The 20158-nt window shown below is 41.3% G+C and overlaps 1 protein-coding gene across 1 annotated transcript; it reads left to right on the forward strand.

Moving 5' to 3' along the window:
* Positions 1–911: 911 nt before the first annotated feature.
* LOC131478872 (cytochrome P450 2C42-like) lies at positions 912–7224 on the forward strand (the record flags this gene model as incomplete). Its single annotated transcript, XM_058659485.1, has 4 exons — positions 912–1053; positions 2711–2898; positions 4724–4865; positions 7016–7224. Coding segments are annotated over 4 exons (654 nt in total), but the record flags the coding sequence as incomplete, so codon positions are not given.
* Positions 7225–20158: the final 12934 nt, after the last annotated feature.

Below are 20158 nucleotides of genomic sequence, written 5' to 3' on the forward strand. Positions count from 1 at the left end.
CTTGCACCCTCTCTTGGCACTTGCCAGTGGATGCTGCTGCAAAGCCCTTACACTTGGCACTTGTCTAGGCTCTTGCATGTGCCAGTGCATGCAGTGGCCTGGCCTGATTTGACAGTTCCCTGAACTGAGCTCACATACAGGCCAATGGTTTTACTACAGTAATTGAAAACATTTTAATAATAGAATAGTTTCAAATTTGTAAAACAAAATCTGTGAGGTAGTTCCAATTATTTTTGTAATCCCAAGGTAGTTTCCCTGTTTTTTAACATACTATGTTATGATGTATTTGCCATAATCTTAAAACCATATCCAGCTTTTCCTGTTAACCTTGCCAATATTAGCATTGAAATACTTGTCCTGACATATGGATCACACCCAGCTTCCATTCTTTTTTAAATATGAAGATTGGATAATTTATATATGAAAAACCAAGTTACAGAGAGAAGAGACCTGCCATCCACCATCTCCTAGGCAGGTATGGTCACCCTCCACAGACTTTCCGAGCCCATAGGTCTAGAGCTGAATCAGAATTGTATTTGACTTGTATTAAGATGCAAAGCTTTGTCCATATCGGATGCCATGATCTCAGGCAATTGTTTTAATATCAAAGCCACAATGCTGACCCTTCGTTACTTTTATAAATCAAATTCCCTCCATCTGTCCTGCATTGTTCATATCAAATTTTTTGGTTTGATTCTGCATTTTCATACGTGGGTGAAAACATACAGTGATTATCTGTCTGTGTCTAACTGCTTTCACTTAACATAATGTCTTCTAGATCCAGCAGCTGAAAGTGTTTTAATATTGTCCTTTCCATCTTAATTGCACCCTTTAGAGAAATCTGAGTTGTCTTGGGCTGAGTGTGATAAAATGTGCACTAGCACAATATCAAATTTTCAATTAATTCCTAGGAAAAGCACAATCCACAGAGTGAATTCACTATTGAGAACCTGTTGATCACGGTGCTTGATTTGTTTGCTGCGGGAACGGAGACGACCAGCACCACCCTGAGATATGGGCTCCTGCTCCTGCTGAAGCATCCTGAGGTCGCAGGTATGAGCACCGGGAGAGAGCATGGCAGGGTCAGCAGAGACACCGGGAAGCCGGGCCTTAGCCTGCACCTTGTTTCTCTCAGAGCAGCTTTGTCCTTTAGATTCTGTACTGGAAGCTGCAGTTTGTGCAGCTCTGATGAAGGGATAATGATGAGAGCAATGTGCACGACAGGAAGCGTAACTGGGACAGTGAGGACATGAGAGCAGTAGTCAATGTCATAAATCTGAGGACAGTGACAACAACTGTGGGTAAAGCATCTGGGCTTCACGGAGGGGTCTGCCATAGGCACAGGTTTCATGAACTGCCCTGGGACTGACTGCTGGTTTTTCCCTGAGAACAGAACACTTTGAATAGCTGTTAGTCTTTCAGAGGTCTTTTGTTAAGTCGACAATTTAGTGTTCCTATGCTGGGACATCATTTTCCAACACTGAAAAGTTTTTGTTCCTAATACTAAATTTGTATATAGGTGAGGTGGTGTGTTTAAGGGTTTTATCAACCTAGCAACTTGTGTCCAGAAATGAATTCTGCTGAAGGTTTACCTTTTATAAATCATGTGTTTTCTTTTTAAATAAGCATTTACCGTTCTCTAGTAGCTTCTGTTTCTGTGTATTGGATTACATATATATATATATACGTAATATATGTATTGGTTCAGAAACCCATTGAAACTATGATAGTTCAATCACAGATGAGCATCCTTCCTGGTGAATCCTGAATTGTTCTCACCACACAGAGCAGATGACAAGACCTCCAGTTCTGTGAGATTTTGAAGCTCCAGCCTAAGTGCCGTCAGAGCAAGGAAGCACCCGTGGAAAGGCCTGCAGGTGCTGCCATCAGCAAGGAAAGTTCTCACTGTAAATTAAATTGAATTAAATAGATGAATATATCCAAAAAGATACAGGGTCTTGGCATTTAAGAAGACTAAAGGGTAAAGACAAATCATAAAGATTTTATTTAGAGATAAATGTGTATATCAGCAGTATATATAAACACTCAGGAATAGAAAGGCGTTAAAATTCTTGACTTGCTTGCTTATTTTCAGAGTCTTACCAGTGGCAGTTCATTGTCTGCTCTGCTGGTTCTAATCCTGGCAGCCCAGTTTCCCATGCAGTCCCTACTTGTGGCCTGGTAAAGCAGTCAAGGACGGTCCAAGGGCTTGGGACCCTGAGCCCACTTGGGAGAGCCGGAGGAGGATCTGGGCTCCTGGCTGTGGAGCAGCACTGGCTATTGCGGTGGCTTGGGGAGTGAATCTTCAGACATAATATCTTCCTCTCTGTCTCTCATCCTCTCTGTATATCTGACATTACAATCAAAATAATATTTAAGAAAAGATTTTTTGTTTACTTCAAAATTAATTTAGACTAGCATTTCATCAAGTGGATGAGTTATATGCATTACTTTAATCAAAGTAAGTTTGTGCATATAAATGTATTTTCATTCGGCCAGAGGAAGATTCTCAGAGGAATTCTTCAGAGGAAATTCTTCTCAGAGGAAGAATTTCCCATGAACCTCCTGTGTCTGCTACAGTGATGCTTTCTGTACACTCTGATCTTCAGGGCTGTTGGACACCTGCCTCCTGCTTCACTCAGCCCTCACGTGCTGTGAGACATGGGCTGTGCTGATCCTAGTCCCTGATTCCTCTCTTGTGTCTTCTCAGCTAAAGTGCAGGAGGAGATTGAGCGTGTGATTGGCAGACACCGGAGCCCCAGCATGCAGGACAGGAGCCGCATGCCCTACACGGACGCTGTCGTACATGAGATCCAGAGATACATTGACCTCGTCCCTAATAGTGCGCCCCATGCAACGCTCTGTGATGTTAAATTCAGAAACTACATCATCCCCAAGGTAAGTTTGTTTCTCCTACACCACAGGTCTGTGATCTTGAAGTTCCCCCACACAGAGAATGATTTCAATTTTCCCTTAGCACAGCCTGAGAGCAGTGTGAGCCTCCTAAGTGGGGTGTCTTAATAGATTGATTTGTGCCTTTGTGGTTTGCAGCTATGAAAACTGCATAAGGCCCAGAATTGTGGCATAGTGAGTGACTCCTCTGTCAGTTAGTCAGCAGCTCACATGTGCAGTATGTGTCATGGCTGTTCCACTTCAGCTCCAACTCCCTGCTGATGTGCTTGGGATAACAGAGAAGATTGCCCAAGTTGTAGGTCCAAGCACTCACACAGGTCAACAGGGAGACACTTTCAGCTTCATCGGAACCAGCTCTTGCTGCTGTGGCCATTTGAAGAGAGAAGCAGTGGATGAAGCTTCTCTGTTTCCTTCTGCCCCTCACTCCCTCCCTTGTATACTATTCTTGCTCTGTTTCTGTAAGTATGTGTTTTGAATACATTAAGATGAATCTTTGAAAGAAAAATCTTCCCTTACAATCTTGATTTCTAGAGTCTTAGAATTTTTCTCTACTGTTGAAATAGGTGTACTACTTTTAGGTGCTTACAATTCCACATAAGTGTTAAATATATCAGCTTATCAGCTTCCAACACTCAGGACTTCTATCAGAGTGGCAATACATTTTTAGATGAATTTGGAATAAGTTGATGACATTTAATGCTGGATTTTCCAACTCACAGATTATTTTGCAACCCATACTTATGTCCAATATTTGGAAGACGACTTATTTTTCAGCACTGTTGTTTTATTTTAATTTCTTTGACTTGCACAGAAAAAAAATCTTCCATTAAGAGCAGGTATTTTTCAATTGATTATAGTCTTTTGGAAATAGATTCATAGTCTGTTTGGTTTTGATATAGGGAAATAAAATTGGCTTATTTTTGTTACATGATATCTAGCAACCTTCTTAAATTTATTTTTCATTAATAAAAATTTACCCTCTTGTCCTAATCCTTTTTATGATGAATGCATGTAGGGTTGAATGAAGTAGATTCTCTGCATCTGTAAGTATGGCCATTGATTCAGGACTGTTTTTATACAATATGTAATCAGTACATACAGGAAGCACTTACATATTATCTTACACTGAATCTTATGCAGCTGCACTAGATTTGCTGTATTGGTTCAGGATGTTTGTAGTTTGTAGTTTAATTACGAAGCTTTGCTCTCACATTTATTTCATCAAGGTACATACATGTATTTCCTCAAACATTTAGAAACATTCAAAATATTTTCATGTGTTTTTAAAAATAAAAATAAGCACTACATTACTTTTATTTGTAGTCTTCTACTGTGCATAGAATAGATTAGAGCAGCAAGTGGGTGCAGGCACCCAAGTGCAGGCTTGCTGGAATTCTGGGTTGACTGAGGAATAACTGGCCACTGAGTTTCAAATGGCTCAGTACATCAAATGCTACTGGAGGGAAATAATTTTTCTGAGTTTCAGCTCATCCTGGTTATTGCATGGTCTGGCTGAAATGACACTGTACCCCTTTGCACATGGGTTTTCTCATCTACAGATGAATGAGATTTAGGAAGTGATTTCCATCCTTTTTTTTTTTAAGATTTATTTTGTTTTTATTGCAAAGTCAGATATACTGAGAGGAGGAGAGACAGAGAGGAAGTGGAGCTGCCAGGATTAGAACCAGCGGCCATATGGGATCAAGGCGAGGACCTTATCCAATAGGCCACGCTTACAAGCCCAATTTCCATCCTTTCTTACAATTACTTGGCTTCTTCAGAATTCAGTTTCTCTGTCTGTTTTATCCAGGGCACAATCGTATTTCCATCCCTGAGTTCTGTGCTGAATGACAACAAAGAATTCCCCAACCCAAAGGAGTTTGACCCTGCCCACTTCCTGGACAAGAGCGGCAATTTTAGGAAAAGTGATTACTTCGTACCTTTCTCAACAGGTAACCAACTTATTTCCAATGAACAGAGGGTACAGAACATATTTTTGAAATCTGTGTAAACTTGGGTAGTTTGTGTGCTGGAAACAATAGATGTATTGTTTGTGATTAGAGTTTCACTCCTTGTGTCTATCTTACTAATGATTGTAAAACTATATTTGTAAGGTATTTTGGGTATGACCAGTTCTTCCAAACTGAGCAACCTGAAGTATATGCTAACTGAATTCTGGTGACATAGATATACTTTAGTAGCCACATGTTTCTCTTATAATGAGACTCATTTAAACTTTCCTCATTGATCATGAGAGTGGTACATGTGTTGATAGCTTTGATGTACTTTGGTGATGGTCCTCACATTGATTGATCTAAGGGATTTCTTTATTTTTAATTTATAAGAAAGTCAAAGCTACAGAGACTGGGAGACAGACAGAGATGTGGTGCTGTGGAGAGAGACAGATCCTCCACTTACTGGTTCTCTCTGTAAATACTTCGAGAAGTAGGTCTGGCCAGGACAAAGCCTGGAGCCTGGAACTCCATCAGTGGCTCATACATGCATGCAGTGTCCCATGAACTTATGCTATTTTCTACTGCTTTTCCAGGTACATTATCAAGAAATGTGCAGAAGTGGAGTGTTTGGGAATAGAACCAGCATTGTTCTGGGAAGCAGGTGATGCAGGCAGTGGTTTAACTCATCCTGCTACAGCATGGACCTAGAACTGTGGGGAGTTAGTATCCCAGGGTGCATAAAATGCTGTTAAGACACTTGCCTTCACATTCTGAAGGAAGGAAGTAGCCAGAGTATAGCAACCCATTAGGATGAGTGCTTTGAGGAAGGAAAGCACAGGCTGCTGAGGCGGCAGATGAGGAAGTGGCTTCTGGTCATTGACATGGGACATGAGATAGAGGTTCCAAAAGGAAGCAGAAGAGAAGAGCTTTTGAGATCGATGGGACAGCATGAAAACGCAGGATTGGCAATGTTGATGAGGGTAGGATAAGTCTAGAGCTGAATGGGGATGCTTACACTAAAGGAGTGATGCTAAACATAATCGAGAACATAATCGGGAATAAATCATGAGGGTCCAATACAACCATTTTGACCTCATTATCAGATATGGGCATGATAATCATTAATGGTTTTAAATGGACAGCGTGTCTTATGGAACCGCACAGTTATACACTGTCCTGATAGGCAGAAAGGTAATAGTTGGCTAAATATTCTGCAGAATTGTTAAAATTTATTATTGAATTATTGGAAGGTAAGATTTACAGACGAAGGAGAGACAGAGAGAAAGATCTGTCCATTGTTTCACTCAGCAAATGGTACAATGCCTGCAACAACAAGAGCTGAGTGGAGTTGAAACCAGGAGTCAGGAACTTCTTCCCGGTCCTCCAAGTGGTGGCATAGTGTTAAGGCTTTGTACATTCTCATTATTTCCTAAGCCACAGGCAGGGAGCTGGATTGGAAGTCACCAAAGGCAGGAAGCTGGATTGGAAGTGGAGAATCCAGGACAAGAACCGCAGTGCCCATACGGGATACCAGTGCATGTAAGGCGAGGATTTAGTAACTAGGCTACCATTTGGGCCCTCTGAATTTTAAAGGACCATAAGTGAATTAATCTAATTAATGGAAGCTAGAATTAAAAATGTTTATTTTGATCAAAATTTTCATTATTTATACTTTAGAGTGGTTTTCAATACTTCATTAGAAAGTATAAGGTGGAAAGTTTCTCATGGCTTTAATAGTCCTTGAGCTTTAAAAATCTTACCGTTACATTCCATTTGATCAATATTTATGCTCATGTGTGAATGTCCTTCCTTCATCCCATCTTTCTTTAACCTACTGTCCACAATGTGTGACTTTTAAAACTTCACATAAGCTCATAGTGGTTACATTGTGGTAATAGTGAATTAAATGTGTGACATGGAACTGATAGTCAATAAACATTTGTTGAGAAATGACAGATGTTACATTAGGCTATTGTATAGCAAGTGTTCATTATTCTTTCCATGTGAATATCACAACACCCTCCCAACTACCTTGTCTTCCACTCACTTATCAATTCAATCATTAATCACTTAGTTACTGAATACTTGTTTTGATCATTTCAGACTCAATGCTTAGATGAAAAATCCTCTGTGCTTGTTATTTTCAGGAAAGCGAGCGTGTGTGGGAGAGGCCCTGGCCCGCATGGAGCTGTTTCTGTTCCTGACCACCATCTTACAGAACTTCAAGCTGAAGTCTCAAGTTGACCCAGAGCACATTGACACCACTCCACTTGTTAGTGGAATATCCCGTGTGCCCCGGTTTTACAAGCTCAGCTTCCTTCCTGTCTAAAGAGGGCAGGTCACAGGCCTGCTGCTCTGCTGTTATCTATAGCTCTTCTGTTCCAAGCACCCTGGATCCATTCCCCCAGCATCAGTTCCTTCCATGTTGTGTAATTGACTTATCCTCATTTCTCTAGATCTACTCTCCACTAGGAAGTCTCCTGGGTCCTTCATAAATGTATGTTTGCTATTCCTGGTAGCTTGTAATTTCTGATTTGACCGCCACATGTTTCAATCCATGCCTAATGCTGTGTTATTAATGTTATCAGTGTGAAATGGTGGAAGATCATTGGTATTTGATAATTCAGATTTCTTTCTTTCCTAAGTGTCCATAATAAAAGCATTATTAAATGTTAAGTCATTTTTCCAAATTCCATCTTTGCATATAATGTAGTGAATATGTAGTGAAATAAAATCAATTACTAGGAACCCATGTTGGTCTGTATAATGATATTCCCAAAGTGAAACAGAAAAGGAACTCTGTTGTGATGTGTAGGTACTATAACTTTAATGTGAAAGAGAGAAACAGTGTTAGGTGTAACTTCAATCTATAGGGGAATACTGAAAGGATTACAAAAGGGAAACTTAAAGTACCTGTGCCTTTCTTCATCTATCAGTCACTCTGCTTCTCAAAGAAAGCATTAATCATGGGGAGAAACATAAGTTTCAATCCCTAGCTCTAGGCAATTGCCTAGGTTGCTTTGTGCCTAGGTAAGCGTTACACTGTTGGGAGACAAGCAGAGAAGAGCTGGTGGCATTCTGGGCCTTGTTAATGCCAAATTTGTGTTAACTAAACCAATATGCCAGGATAGCTGCTTATTATCTTTTCCTTTCTTTTCTCTTTTTTTCTCAACATACTTGGGGAAAGCAGGCTGGGACATGCCTGGGCAGCTCCAAGCAGTGGTGGTCTGGCAACAGATTACCCTGGGAAAGGAGTCTGGGGATATTGGAGTAGTAGCAGCTGAAGACATGTTTGAAAGGAAAGAAATGATTTCTTGGGTCTTCCATGGAACATGCCACTGCCCTCAAAGGCAGGGCAGGGACTGAGACAGAGTGGTTTAGAGAGGGTAAACTGCAGGTCATGTCTGGGTCAGGCCAAGGCACCCATCCAGGTGGGAAACCTGGGTTGGACTACACAGCATCACCTGAAACCTGCTGGTGCTCACCAAAGAAGCAAGGGCTGGGGATATGCCTGGCAGGACTGGGTTGCAGTTCCACCAGTGAATGTCACAGCAGGGGGTGTGCCACATCATGTTTCACTACAATACCCACTCCTTCATGAGAGAACTAGTTCTTGGGGCAGATTCTGTATGGGAACTGTGGGTTTGACTTCTGTGGGACTATAGCACCTGATGGATTATGCAGAGAGTTGGGGTAGTGATGGGCCAATTCAGGCTAGACCATGAAACTCTGCTGACAGGAACACCTGTGACACTTGCAGGACTGACTGAGGCTGGGAGAATACCGATTGGTGCCAGGCTTCCGCACTCATCAATGCATGCAAGTTCAGAGACTGGTGCCAGACCATGTCAAGCAGGGCACCTGCATTCACAGGCATTGGTCTAGGTCTGGTTGGAGAACTTGGGAACTCCCCTATTGGTCTGCAGCCTACTTCCCCTTTTCCCTCATTGAGCACATGCGTTGGCGTTGGGGGTGTGCCAGGCCAGGCAGGAAGACAGCCCCTGTCTCCAAATGTGTGCACCAGGTCTGGCTTGGCGAGGCCTTAATAGCTGCTGGCATAAAGGAGATTCATGACATGGTATGGATCATGCCTGGACAGGCTGGGCCGCAACAGCTGTCCGCAAGAGCTGAGGCTGTGGGTGTGCCATGGCAACTGGGTTGAAGGTTTCGGCAGGACACACAGAATCCAGGACTAACTAACCTGGTAGGGGAACACTGGGACCCACATACTGCGCTGCATCTCCCACTGCTGTTTGTGAAAGGTGGAGCTATGTTAGACCAGGCTGGGCAAATGCCGCATCAATTAGGTATGTCTGGACTGGGCCAGACTGGACTGGGTTCCAGTATCTGTTGATGCTCTCAAGAAACATAATATGTGTGCGCCTGCAGTACCCAAGAGATCACATAAGAGCTGGGTATCAGTGTAGGCCAGGCTGGATTAGGTTGTCGCACCCAAGAGTGAAACCCAAAATGGGTGTGGGCCAGTCAGACTAGACTTCAGTGCACTGCGAATTCCAGTTGTTGGGGCTGGTCGTGTCAATCTGGGCAGCAACACCCTGTAGCACAAAGGAGACAGAATGGGTATGGTACAGCTAAGCTCGGTGCATTGCCAGCTGACAAGTGCCAGGACTGGGTATGATTCTTGTCAGCTGGAACACACTCTACTCTAGCAGGTGCAAATCCAGCACTGAGAAGATGCCTGGCATTAGAACTGTAGGCATTCCCCTGTAGGCTAAGCTGTACTTTCCATTGTTGAACATGAGAAACAAGGTTTGGGGCAGTCAAGCATGGTGAATGCAGCCACACATGTTTTATCGCACAAGGACTGTATATGGAGGTTGGTTGGAGAGAGCTAAGCCCGAGTGCCCATGGATGTGCATGACAGCTTGATGAGATGTGATTTGGGTGATGCTATGCCATGGCAGAGTATGGATAAGCAACAACCATGGCTGCATGGATGCACTGAGATGTGTGAGGACTGGGTGTGTCTTAGGCTGGTTGGGCTGGGCCACAGCTTCCGTGAGTTCATATGAGATTTGAGGCTGAGTTGGAACTGACCAGGTAGCTGCATTTGCTGGTAAGTATGTTGACTAGTGTAGGTGGCTGGTACATGTCAAAATCAAGTGTGACATCACCCCAGGCAAGGATTTTTGTGGAACTCTCTGACTGGACTACTGAAATCAGACCTGGCCACAGAGAAAATCACAGGACGTGTCCTCTCACCTTGGAGTGCATATATTGTGACTGGGCCTCTTTGGTTTCTGATGCCTTTCAAATAAGGAAGAATGAATAAATCTTAAAACAACTACATCAGGTAAGCCAATTCTACTGCCCAAGCTTTTTAGCGTGTTCCATGTGTTTGTGGATTCACTAAGGTAAGATTTTATCAGCCAATAGACCTTAGATTTTCTCAACCCTGAGTCAATGAAACAGGCATTTCTCAGAACTGTCGAAACCACTGAAGAAACACCTTATGTTTTGATGTTTGTTTGTACGATGTTTTCAGACGATGTCCTTCCTCATCCCTTGAGGATACAGGAGAAAGAAAACCTTGAAGCATTTGTTTCACCTATGTGCCTCTGAGCCTAACCCACCCCACCATAATGGGAGGCCCGCATGGACATGCATTTCTAAACTGGGTCAACAATATTAAAAATAAAATTTAAAAAATGAAAGCAATACTTTATACATCCACTTAGGATATTCTATAAAACCACATTAAATCCAGTTAAGTAGCATATGTATGACATTATATATTTCATACAAAGTATTTCTGTGACCCTAAAAGTATTTTGTAAAAGTCATTCATTTACAGGGTAGGTCCTGGATTCATCAGGACATAAAGTCACTCAAGTCCTAAAGGTTAAACCCTAAACATTTTTGACCCTGATCTTGAGAAATTGCTCCTGTAATTATTAACTACTTATGTAAATTTAGTTTTGTCATAAAATATTGACACAATCAATAACTGTTGGTGAACCCCACAGACTTGAATGTTTTACTGGGTGGAGGGGATGATGACATGGGTATTCAGGATCCAGTGTGAACAATAGTAATTGTAGTTTACGTGTCGTTGGATGGAAGGGATTGTTTGAGGTTCACCTTCTCTATTCCTCTAATAGGGATAGATTTATAATATGTAAAATTAGAATCCAAGCCATGTGAGGACTATGACTGTATGAATTTTCAGAATCCATGGCACCATCATCAATAAAGCATGGTGTAACTGGGTCTGGAAAGACTTAATTTTTCTAGAAATAGACAAACAAAACCTGTGCTGCTCTCTTAAAACACACATGTTTCTGTATCAACATTATCTTTAGTGATCAGGTAAAGTTTAGGACTGCAGTGATGCTCTGATGCAGATGAGCACTGAGTGCCCCTTGCTGTTCAGGTCTGGGTATTGTGGTCTTTGTGTCCTGTGGGTCAGCTATGGTATACCTATCTCCCATCTTCTCTACAACATTGGAGAAGATTGTTGTGTCTATAATTTGCTTCCTTGCTGTGCATTATTTTGTGTTCATTGGTGACAGTGAGAGACCAAAAGCAGCAGAAACAGCCTTGGGTGGGTGGTCAGTGTTGAGAAAGAAGTATAGTCTCTACAGTCCTTCTCATTAGGTTCTCTTGTGCTGGTTCTTGTCACAGTTGTGCTGAGCAAGACTCAGCCTACAAGAATAAAAGGGGAAAATCCCACCTGCGCATCCCCTGTCTCATTGCTGTAGTAATCAAATAAGAGACATCTCCTTACTGTGAAAACTATATTGTATTGTATTGTATTTACTGTATTTTTTATTTGTTTTATTTTTTGCCCTGAATGGCAGAGACAGAGGGAGAATGAACTACAGGCATGCACACATACACACACACACACACACACACACCCAAACACAAAGTGGTGGGGAACACAGAGAAAAGGGAGATCTCCTTTCTGCTGGTTCTCTCTCCAAATGATCATTATTTAGGGCTGCATGTGATAGAATTCAGAAGTCAGAAGTTCATCTGGGTCTTACAATGGTGCCAAGGCCCAACACCTTTTTCAGTATCTGGTAATTTCCTGGATGCATTAGCAGGAAGATGTATTGGAAGCAGGAGAGCCAATAATGGAATTATCACCCTGTAAAGTGTACAGACATCCACGACCTTAACTCAGTGAAGCAGTATGTAGAGTGATGCTCATTTAGTGTAACGCATGGTTGAATTTGCTCAGTTTTGGTAATATCATTGCCCAGGCAACAGTGATGTTAGCTGTAGCACAGCAGAACATATGTTAAAAGATCTCGAGTCAAATCCATCTCATGCTTTTCCAAGAATGTTTATTTATTTATTTATTTATTTATTTATTTATTTATTTATTTATTTATTTTCAAACCAGTGTTAGAGAAAGATTGAAAGCAAGTGAGTGAGCTCTTCATCCAGGCATCCCACATAGCTGCTGGGACCCAAGCCCTTGGACTCTCCTCTGCTGCTTTCTCTGGCAGATGAAGGAAATTGAAAGTGGAGTAGGCAGGACATGATCTGGTGCACTTAGGGTATGCCGGCACAGGTTCCTCAAATCCATTTTCTTGTCATTTATGATGTGTGTGACTGTGGTCAGGTTTTCTGTTTTTCCACAGTCTCCCTTTCCCAAAGGTAAAATAAAACATTGACCTCTGTGTGAGCAACAGAGTGCTAGGATGGATCTCATCTTACTATCCTATGCAAAGGCCTGCAGGTTTGAAGTTTCCACACATGAATAGAGACTGGCTCCTCTAGGTTTCAGCCTATGCCTAGGGATATGTCCACTATCTCGGCAGTGCCTAGAGAACCCTGTGGACCCTCGCAGTTGACAAGATCCAAAGCTTTCTGGGAACTTTTCTGCTCCTCAACCTCTTCTGGTAATTTGGGTGCTTTCCAGTAACCTGGTCTCCTCCTTCTTCAGCCCAGCCCTGGCCCACATGCGTCTTTGTGGCAAGCTCGTGCTAGTCCTGAAATAAGCAACTTGAGGATGCATGCGAGTTCAATAAATTGTGGTGGGCTACACAGTGCCATATTGCAATGTGCATGACAGATATACTGATTGGCTAGGTTTATAATATGTATTAGATACTTATATCCAATAACAACATAGTTACTACTCCTAGTTTATTCTCTCTGCCCCTGCCTTATATATGCTTGTGCTTGGTTGCTAATAAATGGACAAGTTCACCATAACTGTCTCGGTACTTCTCTGCAGAGAATGCCTCCTGCAGCATGTTACCTGGGTGGATGATCTACGGCCAAGAACCCCTGTATCATTTCTTGTTGCTGTCACCTTGCACTTAATGGTGAAAGACAAGCACATCTATTTAACTTAGAACTTGCTATAGGTTATAAGGTTATAGCTTATAGCTGTTTAGCTGTTTCATGGTTTGGCAGCTGTCATGCTGGTAGAGGGTGCGGAGTGAAAGGCTTCCAAGTCACGAACAAAGTATCTTAGATTTTAGAAGAGCACCCAACAGACACTTCTAACATACATATCTTAGAAATTCTGATTCCTCTCAATGTCCTAAATGACTCACTCATGAATCCAAGAGTCTAGCATTTTGAGTAATCTTTGCATCAGGTAATTTTCTTGAGTGGATCATAGTCATGACTGCACATTGCAGTCTCTTGGATGCTTATCTTAAATTCCCAGTATCTGGATTGTGACCCAGTACAATGAGACAACAATTTCTAAGAGCACTCAGTTGACCGTGTAAAGTTCATCAAGATTTTGGTGAGATTAAACATTAATGGGCACAAGTGAGCTGAATGATTTGCCATCTAATTGGATGCAAAGAGAAGCCAAGTATATCTTCTTGTGATCTTGCCAAAGTTGCATTCCACCATCTAATCATGAGGAATCTTCAGACAATCCCAGATTGAATGACATTTCTCAAACTCTCAGGATTTGCACCTCAAAATCTACAAGGGCAGAGAAATGCTGAGAAGGGAAAATGGGGCAGGAGAAAGGAGAAAGGGAGGCATCCCTATACCTACCAACTGTATCACAGAAGACAGTAGTAACAATTCAAAAACGAAAAAGAAACCTCTATACTAAAAATACATAGTGTGCAGTTCCATTTATATTAATTTTACAAAAAAGATCCAATTAACGTAACATGACACAGGATATTGGAGTGGGAATATGGTAATGGAAAAGAGACATAATGGGATTCTGAGGGTCTGAAAAATGCCTTTTTCTTGAGCGATGTGTGGATCACACAGAGTTTCTTCATGATTATTTAACAATGTACCTTCTACATTTAGGATGCCTACAATATTTTTTTCTGTGTTATGGTTCAAGGTAGGTGGTCATTGAATATGAGACATTTCTAGTTTATATTGTGCCCTAGAGGAAGTTAGTGCTCCTCTCTGACAATGGATGGCTTCAAACGATGCCCTTCCAGACATCCATTTGTTCAGTGATGAGAAATTGCTTCGATGTGAGAATCGTTGAATGACATCTGGCTTCTGAAACAAGGTCTGGTACTGCTGTTCTGTTGAAATTTCATCTCAGAATTCTCACAGGGATTCCTAAGCGTTTGTGTGGAGCCTTATCAAGCTGAACCTCCACCTGTGGCTTTGGTATCACATATGGGTTTGTGTCCTGGTTGTCCCACTTTTGATCCAGAGACCTGATAATAGTTTGGACAAGCAGTGGATGAAGTCTGAAGGTCTTAGCACCCTGTACTCCTATGGGAGACCCTGATGAAGCTGCAGGCTCGAGGACAGCCCAGCTGTGAGCATGGTGTCGATTTTTACATTGAGCTAGTGGGATGGTAGATCTTTCTTTGTCTTGTCTGCTTTCTCTGTCTGTTTCTCTGTCTCTCTCCCACTTACTGTCTCTCTACTCTCTCTCTGTGTTTTTCTCCTTCTGTGTAAATCTGACTTTGGAGTAGAAATAAATAAACCTTTAAAAATGTCATATGTATAAAATTGAGTAGGGACACATTAGTAGATATCTGAGGTCCCGTTTTTCATCTAATTATGTGTGAGTGTTTCTTATCATATAAAGAATAAACGTCAGGAAGGGGTCACATAAAGAAGGAGGAACAGAAAAGCCCACTTGTCAGCTATTAACTGATGTCTGCGAAGACAGGGATGGATTTCACTTTCTGCAAACCAGGTGAATCAAGTGCAGAGTGCAGGCAAGCAGTGAAAGTTGTCTTGCAGTTATTCTAAAGTACAGAAATTTTTTTTCCCTCTTTTCTTCACTAACTTGTGGTTCAATTGTAAATTAAGTTCATGTTTATTTGCAAGTCATTGCTGTGTAAGACATTCAGTAAATATCAGTGAACTCTGTTGAACTGTTCATTCAGTTGGAAGAGAGCAAGAATCAGAGGGTGAGAAATTCGACTTGAGCACTAACCCTGCAGGAACCACTGCTTTCCCAGGCCACAAGCAGCACACTGGATGGGAAGCTGAGCTGCTGGAATTAGAACTGGCACCCATATGGGATCCTGGCATGTGCAAGGCAAAGACTTTAGCAGCTAGGTTACCATGCCTGGCCATATTTTGTATTTTCAATTAAAATATTTGTACGTTCCTGATACTGTGTGCAAGAGCCATGTGCAAGTATACTGTTTTTAGCTTTAATCACCTGCAGCGTTCTTAGTACTTTTAAAATTAAAAGTCAGAATTTTATTCATGACCAGATTAAAAGTGAAGAACCAGCCTTTCTGTGGAGAGTGAGAATAATTGTGTACAAACTAGAGAAATATGCAATTATGTGACATCCTTTGTGTAATAAAAATTTTATTTAATGTTAAACAAAAGAACACGCCTTTGCATGCAATCACCTTGGTGATGCAGTCAGGCTTTCCGTGTCAGTGCCATTCCAATCTTGCCCACTCCAGGTCATCTGCCATTGGCGTCTGCAGGTGGTGCAGGTCCGTCTGTGCCTTGGATCTGTTTGGAGAAGTCCTTGCTCTCAGGCTCCACTTCAGGGCATGCTTGTGGTTCTGCCCCCAGTTTCTTCCTGGGTGCTCTTCATCCCACCATGTCATTGCTGACAATACCAAGGCATGTCAGCAGTGGGAGAGCTGTGTGGAAATGATTTGGAGTTGGTTGAGCCCACCGTTTCCTCAGCTGTTCTCACTGTGTTTCTGAGATTGGCTTTGTCCTCATTATATAGAGAATGTCACCTCTGTGTGCAAGCAAGTGGAGAAACCCTGTCTTTATTTGTTCTTTTGAGAGTGTAGTGCTCTGTTAAACAGTGAGCAGTCTGGTGGTCCCTGAAGCTGACTTGTGAGGAATCAAATGATCTCGTTCTAAACCCAGCTATACCATATGGGAGCTGTGGAGCCCTACAGTGTCCTGTTTGTAGGATCCTATTCCTCCCCTGAAATAAAGGGTCCTATCTGCATTCAAGGTGTTTCATGGTGCAAGGTGTGAATATTTAATTGAAAAGGTGTTCTATCATCCAAGTTGTGAAAGTGTGAGTTATTTCACTTATCATGTTTATTACTCTGTTAGTGTAGCACATGAAAATATTTATAGTGGTGCTCATTCTCAAGGAAAATATTCTTGTATTTCAGAAAGTGTTACAGGAACAAACTGTTTATATACAATATACAGAATACTTGGATTGCCCTCAGTGTTACAAATTCACAACTGGCATCAATGCATAAACCATAACATTGAACATTTCTCAATGCACTATTTTATTTTATTTTTTTTTTTTAATTTTATCTTAAATTCATTAATTACATTGTATTATGTGACACAGTTTCATAGGTACTGGGACTCTCCCCACCCCTCCCCAAACCCTCCCACCATGGTGGATTCCTCCACCTTGTTGCATAACCACAGTTCAAGTTCAGTCGAGATTCCCCCATTGCAAGCATATACCAAACATAGAGTCCAGCATCTTATTGTCCAGTCAAATTCAACGGCCTCCCAGGTATACCCTCTCTGGTCTGAAGACAGAGCCAGCAGAGTATCATCCCGATCAATTAAAAGCTCCAACATACCATCAGCAAAAATTTACATCATTATGGAATTAATTGACATAGTAATGAGTAACCAATATGGTAAAAGTAAATGCGATTTCTTATCCACCTTCTGTGACCACCTCATTGACATTTAATTTTGGTTTATACACAACATATAACATTCATAACATAACTTGTTATACATAACATCATATCAAATTAAGGCAAACATGTGGTATTTAACCTTTTGGGATTGGCTCATTTCCCTTAGCATTATGGTTTCCAGTTTGGCCCATTTGGCCACAAAGAACTGCAGTTTGTTTTTTTTAATAGCTGAGTATATTCCATGGAGTAGATGAACCATAGCTTTCTTATCCAATCCTCTGTTGATGGGCATTTTGGCTGCTTCCATGTTTTTGCAATTACTGATTGTGCTGCTATGAACATAGGAGTGCATGTTGGTTTCTCATAAAACAATTGTTCTGGATATATTCCTAGGAGTGCTATTGCTGGATCATACGGTATGTTGTATTTGAGTTGTTTGAATGTTCTCCACACTGATTTCCATAGAGGCTGTACCAGCCTGCAGCCCCACCAGCAGTGGAGTAGGGTTCCCTTTTCCCCGCAACCTCGCCAACAAGTGTTGTTGGTGCTTTTATTCATGTGGGCCAGTCTTACTGGCATTAGGTGGTACCTCATTGATGTTTTAATTTGGATTTCCCTTATTGCCAGGGAACTTGAGCATTTTTTCATATGTTTATTTGCCATTTGGGTTTGTTCCTTTGTGAAGTGTTTGCCCATTTCCCGTGCCCATTTCTTGAGTGGCTTGTTTGTTTTGACATTTTGGTTGTTTTGTAGCTCTTTGTATATTCTGGAGATTAGCCCTCTATCACCTAAGTCGTGTGCGAAGATCTTCTCCCATTCTGTGGGTTGCCTTTTTACTTTGTTGATTGTTTCTCTAGCTGTACAGAAGCTTCTTAGTTTGATGAGGTCCCACTTGTTTATTTTGGTCTTGATTTCTACTGCATCTGGAGTCTTTTTTAGGAAGTGAGGGCCTACCCCTAAGTGTTGCAGTGTGTTTCCAACATTTTCTTCCAAAAGTTTGAAGGTTTCTGGATGTAGGTTTAAATCTTTTATCCATTTGGATTTGATCTTAGTATATGGTGAGAGATGTGGGTCTATCTTTTTGTTTCTGCAGGCTATCAACCAGTTGTCCCAACAGCATTTATTGAACAGACCTTCCCATTTGCCTGGGTTGTCGTTTGTCTTTTTGTCAAAGATTATTTGGCTGTATTTGTGTGGGTTCCCATCTGGTGTTTCTATTCTGCTCCATTGATCTTCTTCTCTATTTTTTTTGCCAGTACCAGGCTGTTTTGATAACCACTGCCCTATAGTATGTCCAGAGGTCTGGGACTGTGATTCCCCCTGCTAACTTCCTGTTCTTGAGAATGGTTCTAGCTATTCGTGGTTTTTTGTGTTTCCAGATGAACCTTTGAATCATTGTTTCCAGATCTGTGAAGAATGTTTTGGGCAATTTGATTGGGATTGCGTTGAATGTATATATTGCCTTTGGCAGTATAGACATTTTAATGATATTGATTTTACCTATCCAGGAGCATGGGATGTTACTCCATCTTTCTAGATCTTGTTCAATTTCTTTTTTAAGTAGTTTGTAGTTTTCCTCAAATAGGTCTCCAACATTTTTGGTTAGGTTAATTCCCAGATACTTCATGCTTTCCTTTGTTACTTTGAATGGTATCTTGCTGGTTAGATCTTTTTCCAACTTGGGGCTGTTAGCATACACTATGGCTGTTGATTTTTGTTCATTAATTTTGTACCCTGCCACTCTACCGAACTCTCGTATAAGTTCTAGTAGTCTCTGTGTTGAGCCTTTTGGCTCTTCCATATAAAGAATCATGTCATCTGCGTATAGTGAAAGCTTGACTTCTTCATTTCCCATTTGGATTCCTCTGATTTCTTTTTCTTGTCTTATGGCCTCAGCGAGTACCTCTAGAACTATGTTGAATAGCAGCGGAGAAAGCGGACATCCCTGTCTTGTTCCAGATCTCTGTGGGAAGGGTTCCAGTTTTTCTCCATTCAGTATGATGCTGGCATTGGGTTTTGCATATATTGCTTTGATTATGTTGTGGATTTTTCCATCTATGCCTACCTTGGTTAGGGTCTTTAGCAGGAAGTTGTGCTGGATTTTGTCGAAAGCTTTTTCTGCATCTATTGATACTATCATGTGATTCTTGTTTTTCAGTTTTTGGATGTGGTGTATCACATTTATGGATTTCCGAATGTTGAACCATCCCTGCATTCCAGGGATGAATCCTACTTGATCTGGATGAATGATCTGTCTGATGTGTTTTTGAATTCTGTTGGCTAGGATTTTGTTGAGAATCTTAGCATCAATGTTCATCAAAGAGATAGGTCTGTAGTTTTCTTTCTCTGTAGGATCTCTGCCCGGTTTTGGGATTAAGGTAATGTTGGCTTCATAGAATGAGTTTGGAAGGGTTGCTTCCTTTTCTATAGTTTTGAAGAGTTTGTAGAGGATTGGGGTTAGTTCTGTTCGGAATGTTTTGTAGAATTCTGGAGTGAAACCGTCTGGGCCTGGGCTTTTCTTTGTTGGGAGGTCTTTAATCACTGATTCAATCTCTGCTTCAGTTATGGGTTTGTTCAGGTTGATTGTTGCCTCTGGGCTAACTTTTGGCAGGTTGTGTGAGTCTAAGAACTTTTCCATTTCTTGGTGGTCTTCTGATTTGTTGGAGTACAATGCTTTGTAGTAATTTCTGATTATGTTCTTAATGGTTGTAATGTCTGTTTTTATGTTGCCTTTTTCATCTTTGATGCTGTTAATTCTTGCTTTCTCTTGTTTTTTCTTTGTCAGTCGGGCCAGTGGGGTGTCTATTTTGTTTATCTTTTCAAAAAACCAACTTTTTGATTTGTTGATTTTGTGTATGGTTTTTTTTATTTCTATCTGGTTGATTTCCTCCCTTGTTTTGATGATTTCTTGTTTCCTGTTTTGTGTGGGGCTCTTCTGCTGCTGCTTTTCCAATTCCTGGAGGTGTGTGGTTAGTTCCTGTATTTGGCGCCTCTCTTGGGCCTTGACATGAGCTCCAATTGCGATGAGTTTACCCCGTAGCACTGCTTTGGCAGTGTCCCACAAGTTTTGGAATGTTGTATCAGAGTTTTCATTGGTTTCCATAAATTTTTTGATCTCATCTTTAATTTCTTCCCTGACCCATTGTTCGTTCAATAGCATATTGTTCAACCTCCAAGAGTTTCTATATTTCCTTGGGCATTTTGAATTGCTGATTTCCAGTTTCATTCCGTGGTGGTCTGAGAGGGTACATG

This window comes from Ochotona princeps, unplaced genomic scaffold (genome assembly GCF_030435755.1).
Source record: "Ochotona princeps isolate mOchPri1 unplaced genomic scaffold, mOchPri1.hap1 HAP1_SCAFFOLD_5776, whole genome shotgun sequence".
NCBI classification, from domain to species: domain Eukaryota; kingdom Metazoa; phylum Chordata; class Mammalia; order Lagomorpha; family Ochotonidae; genus Ochotona; species Ochotona princeps.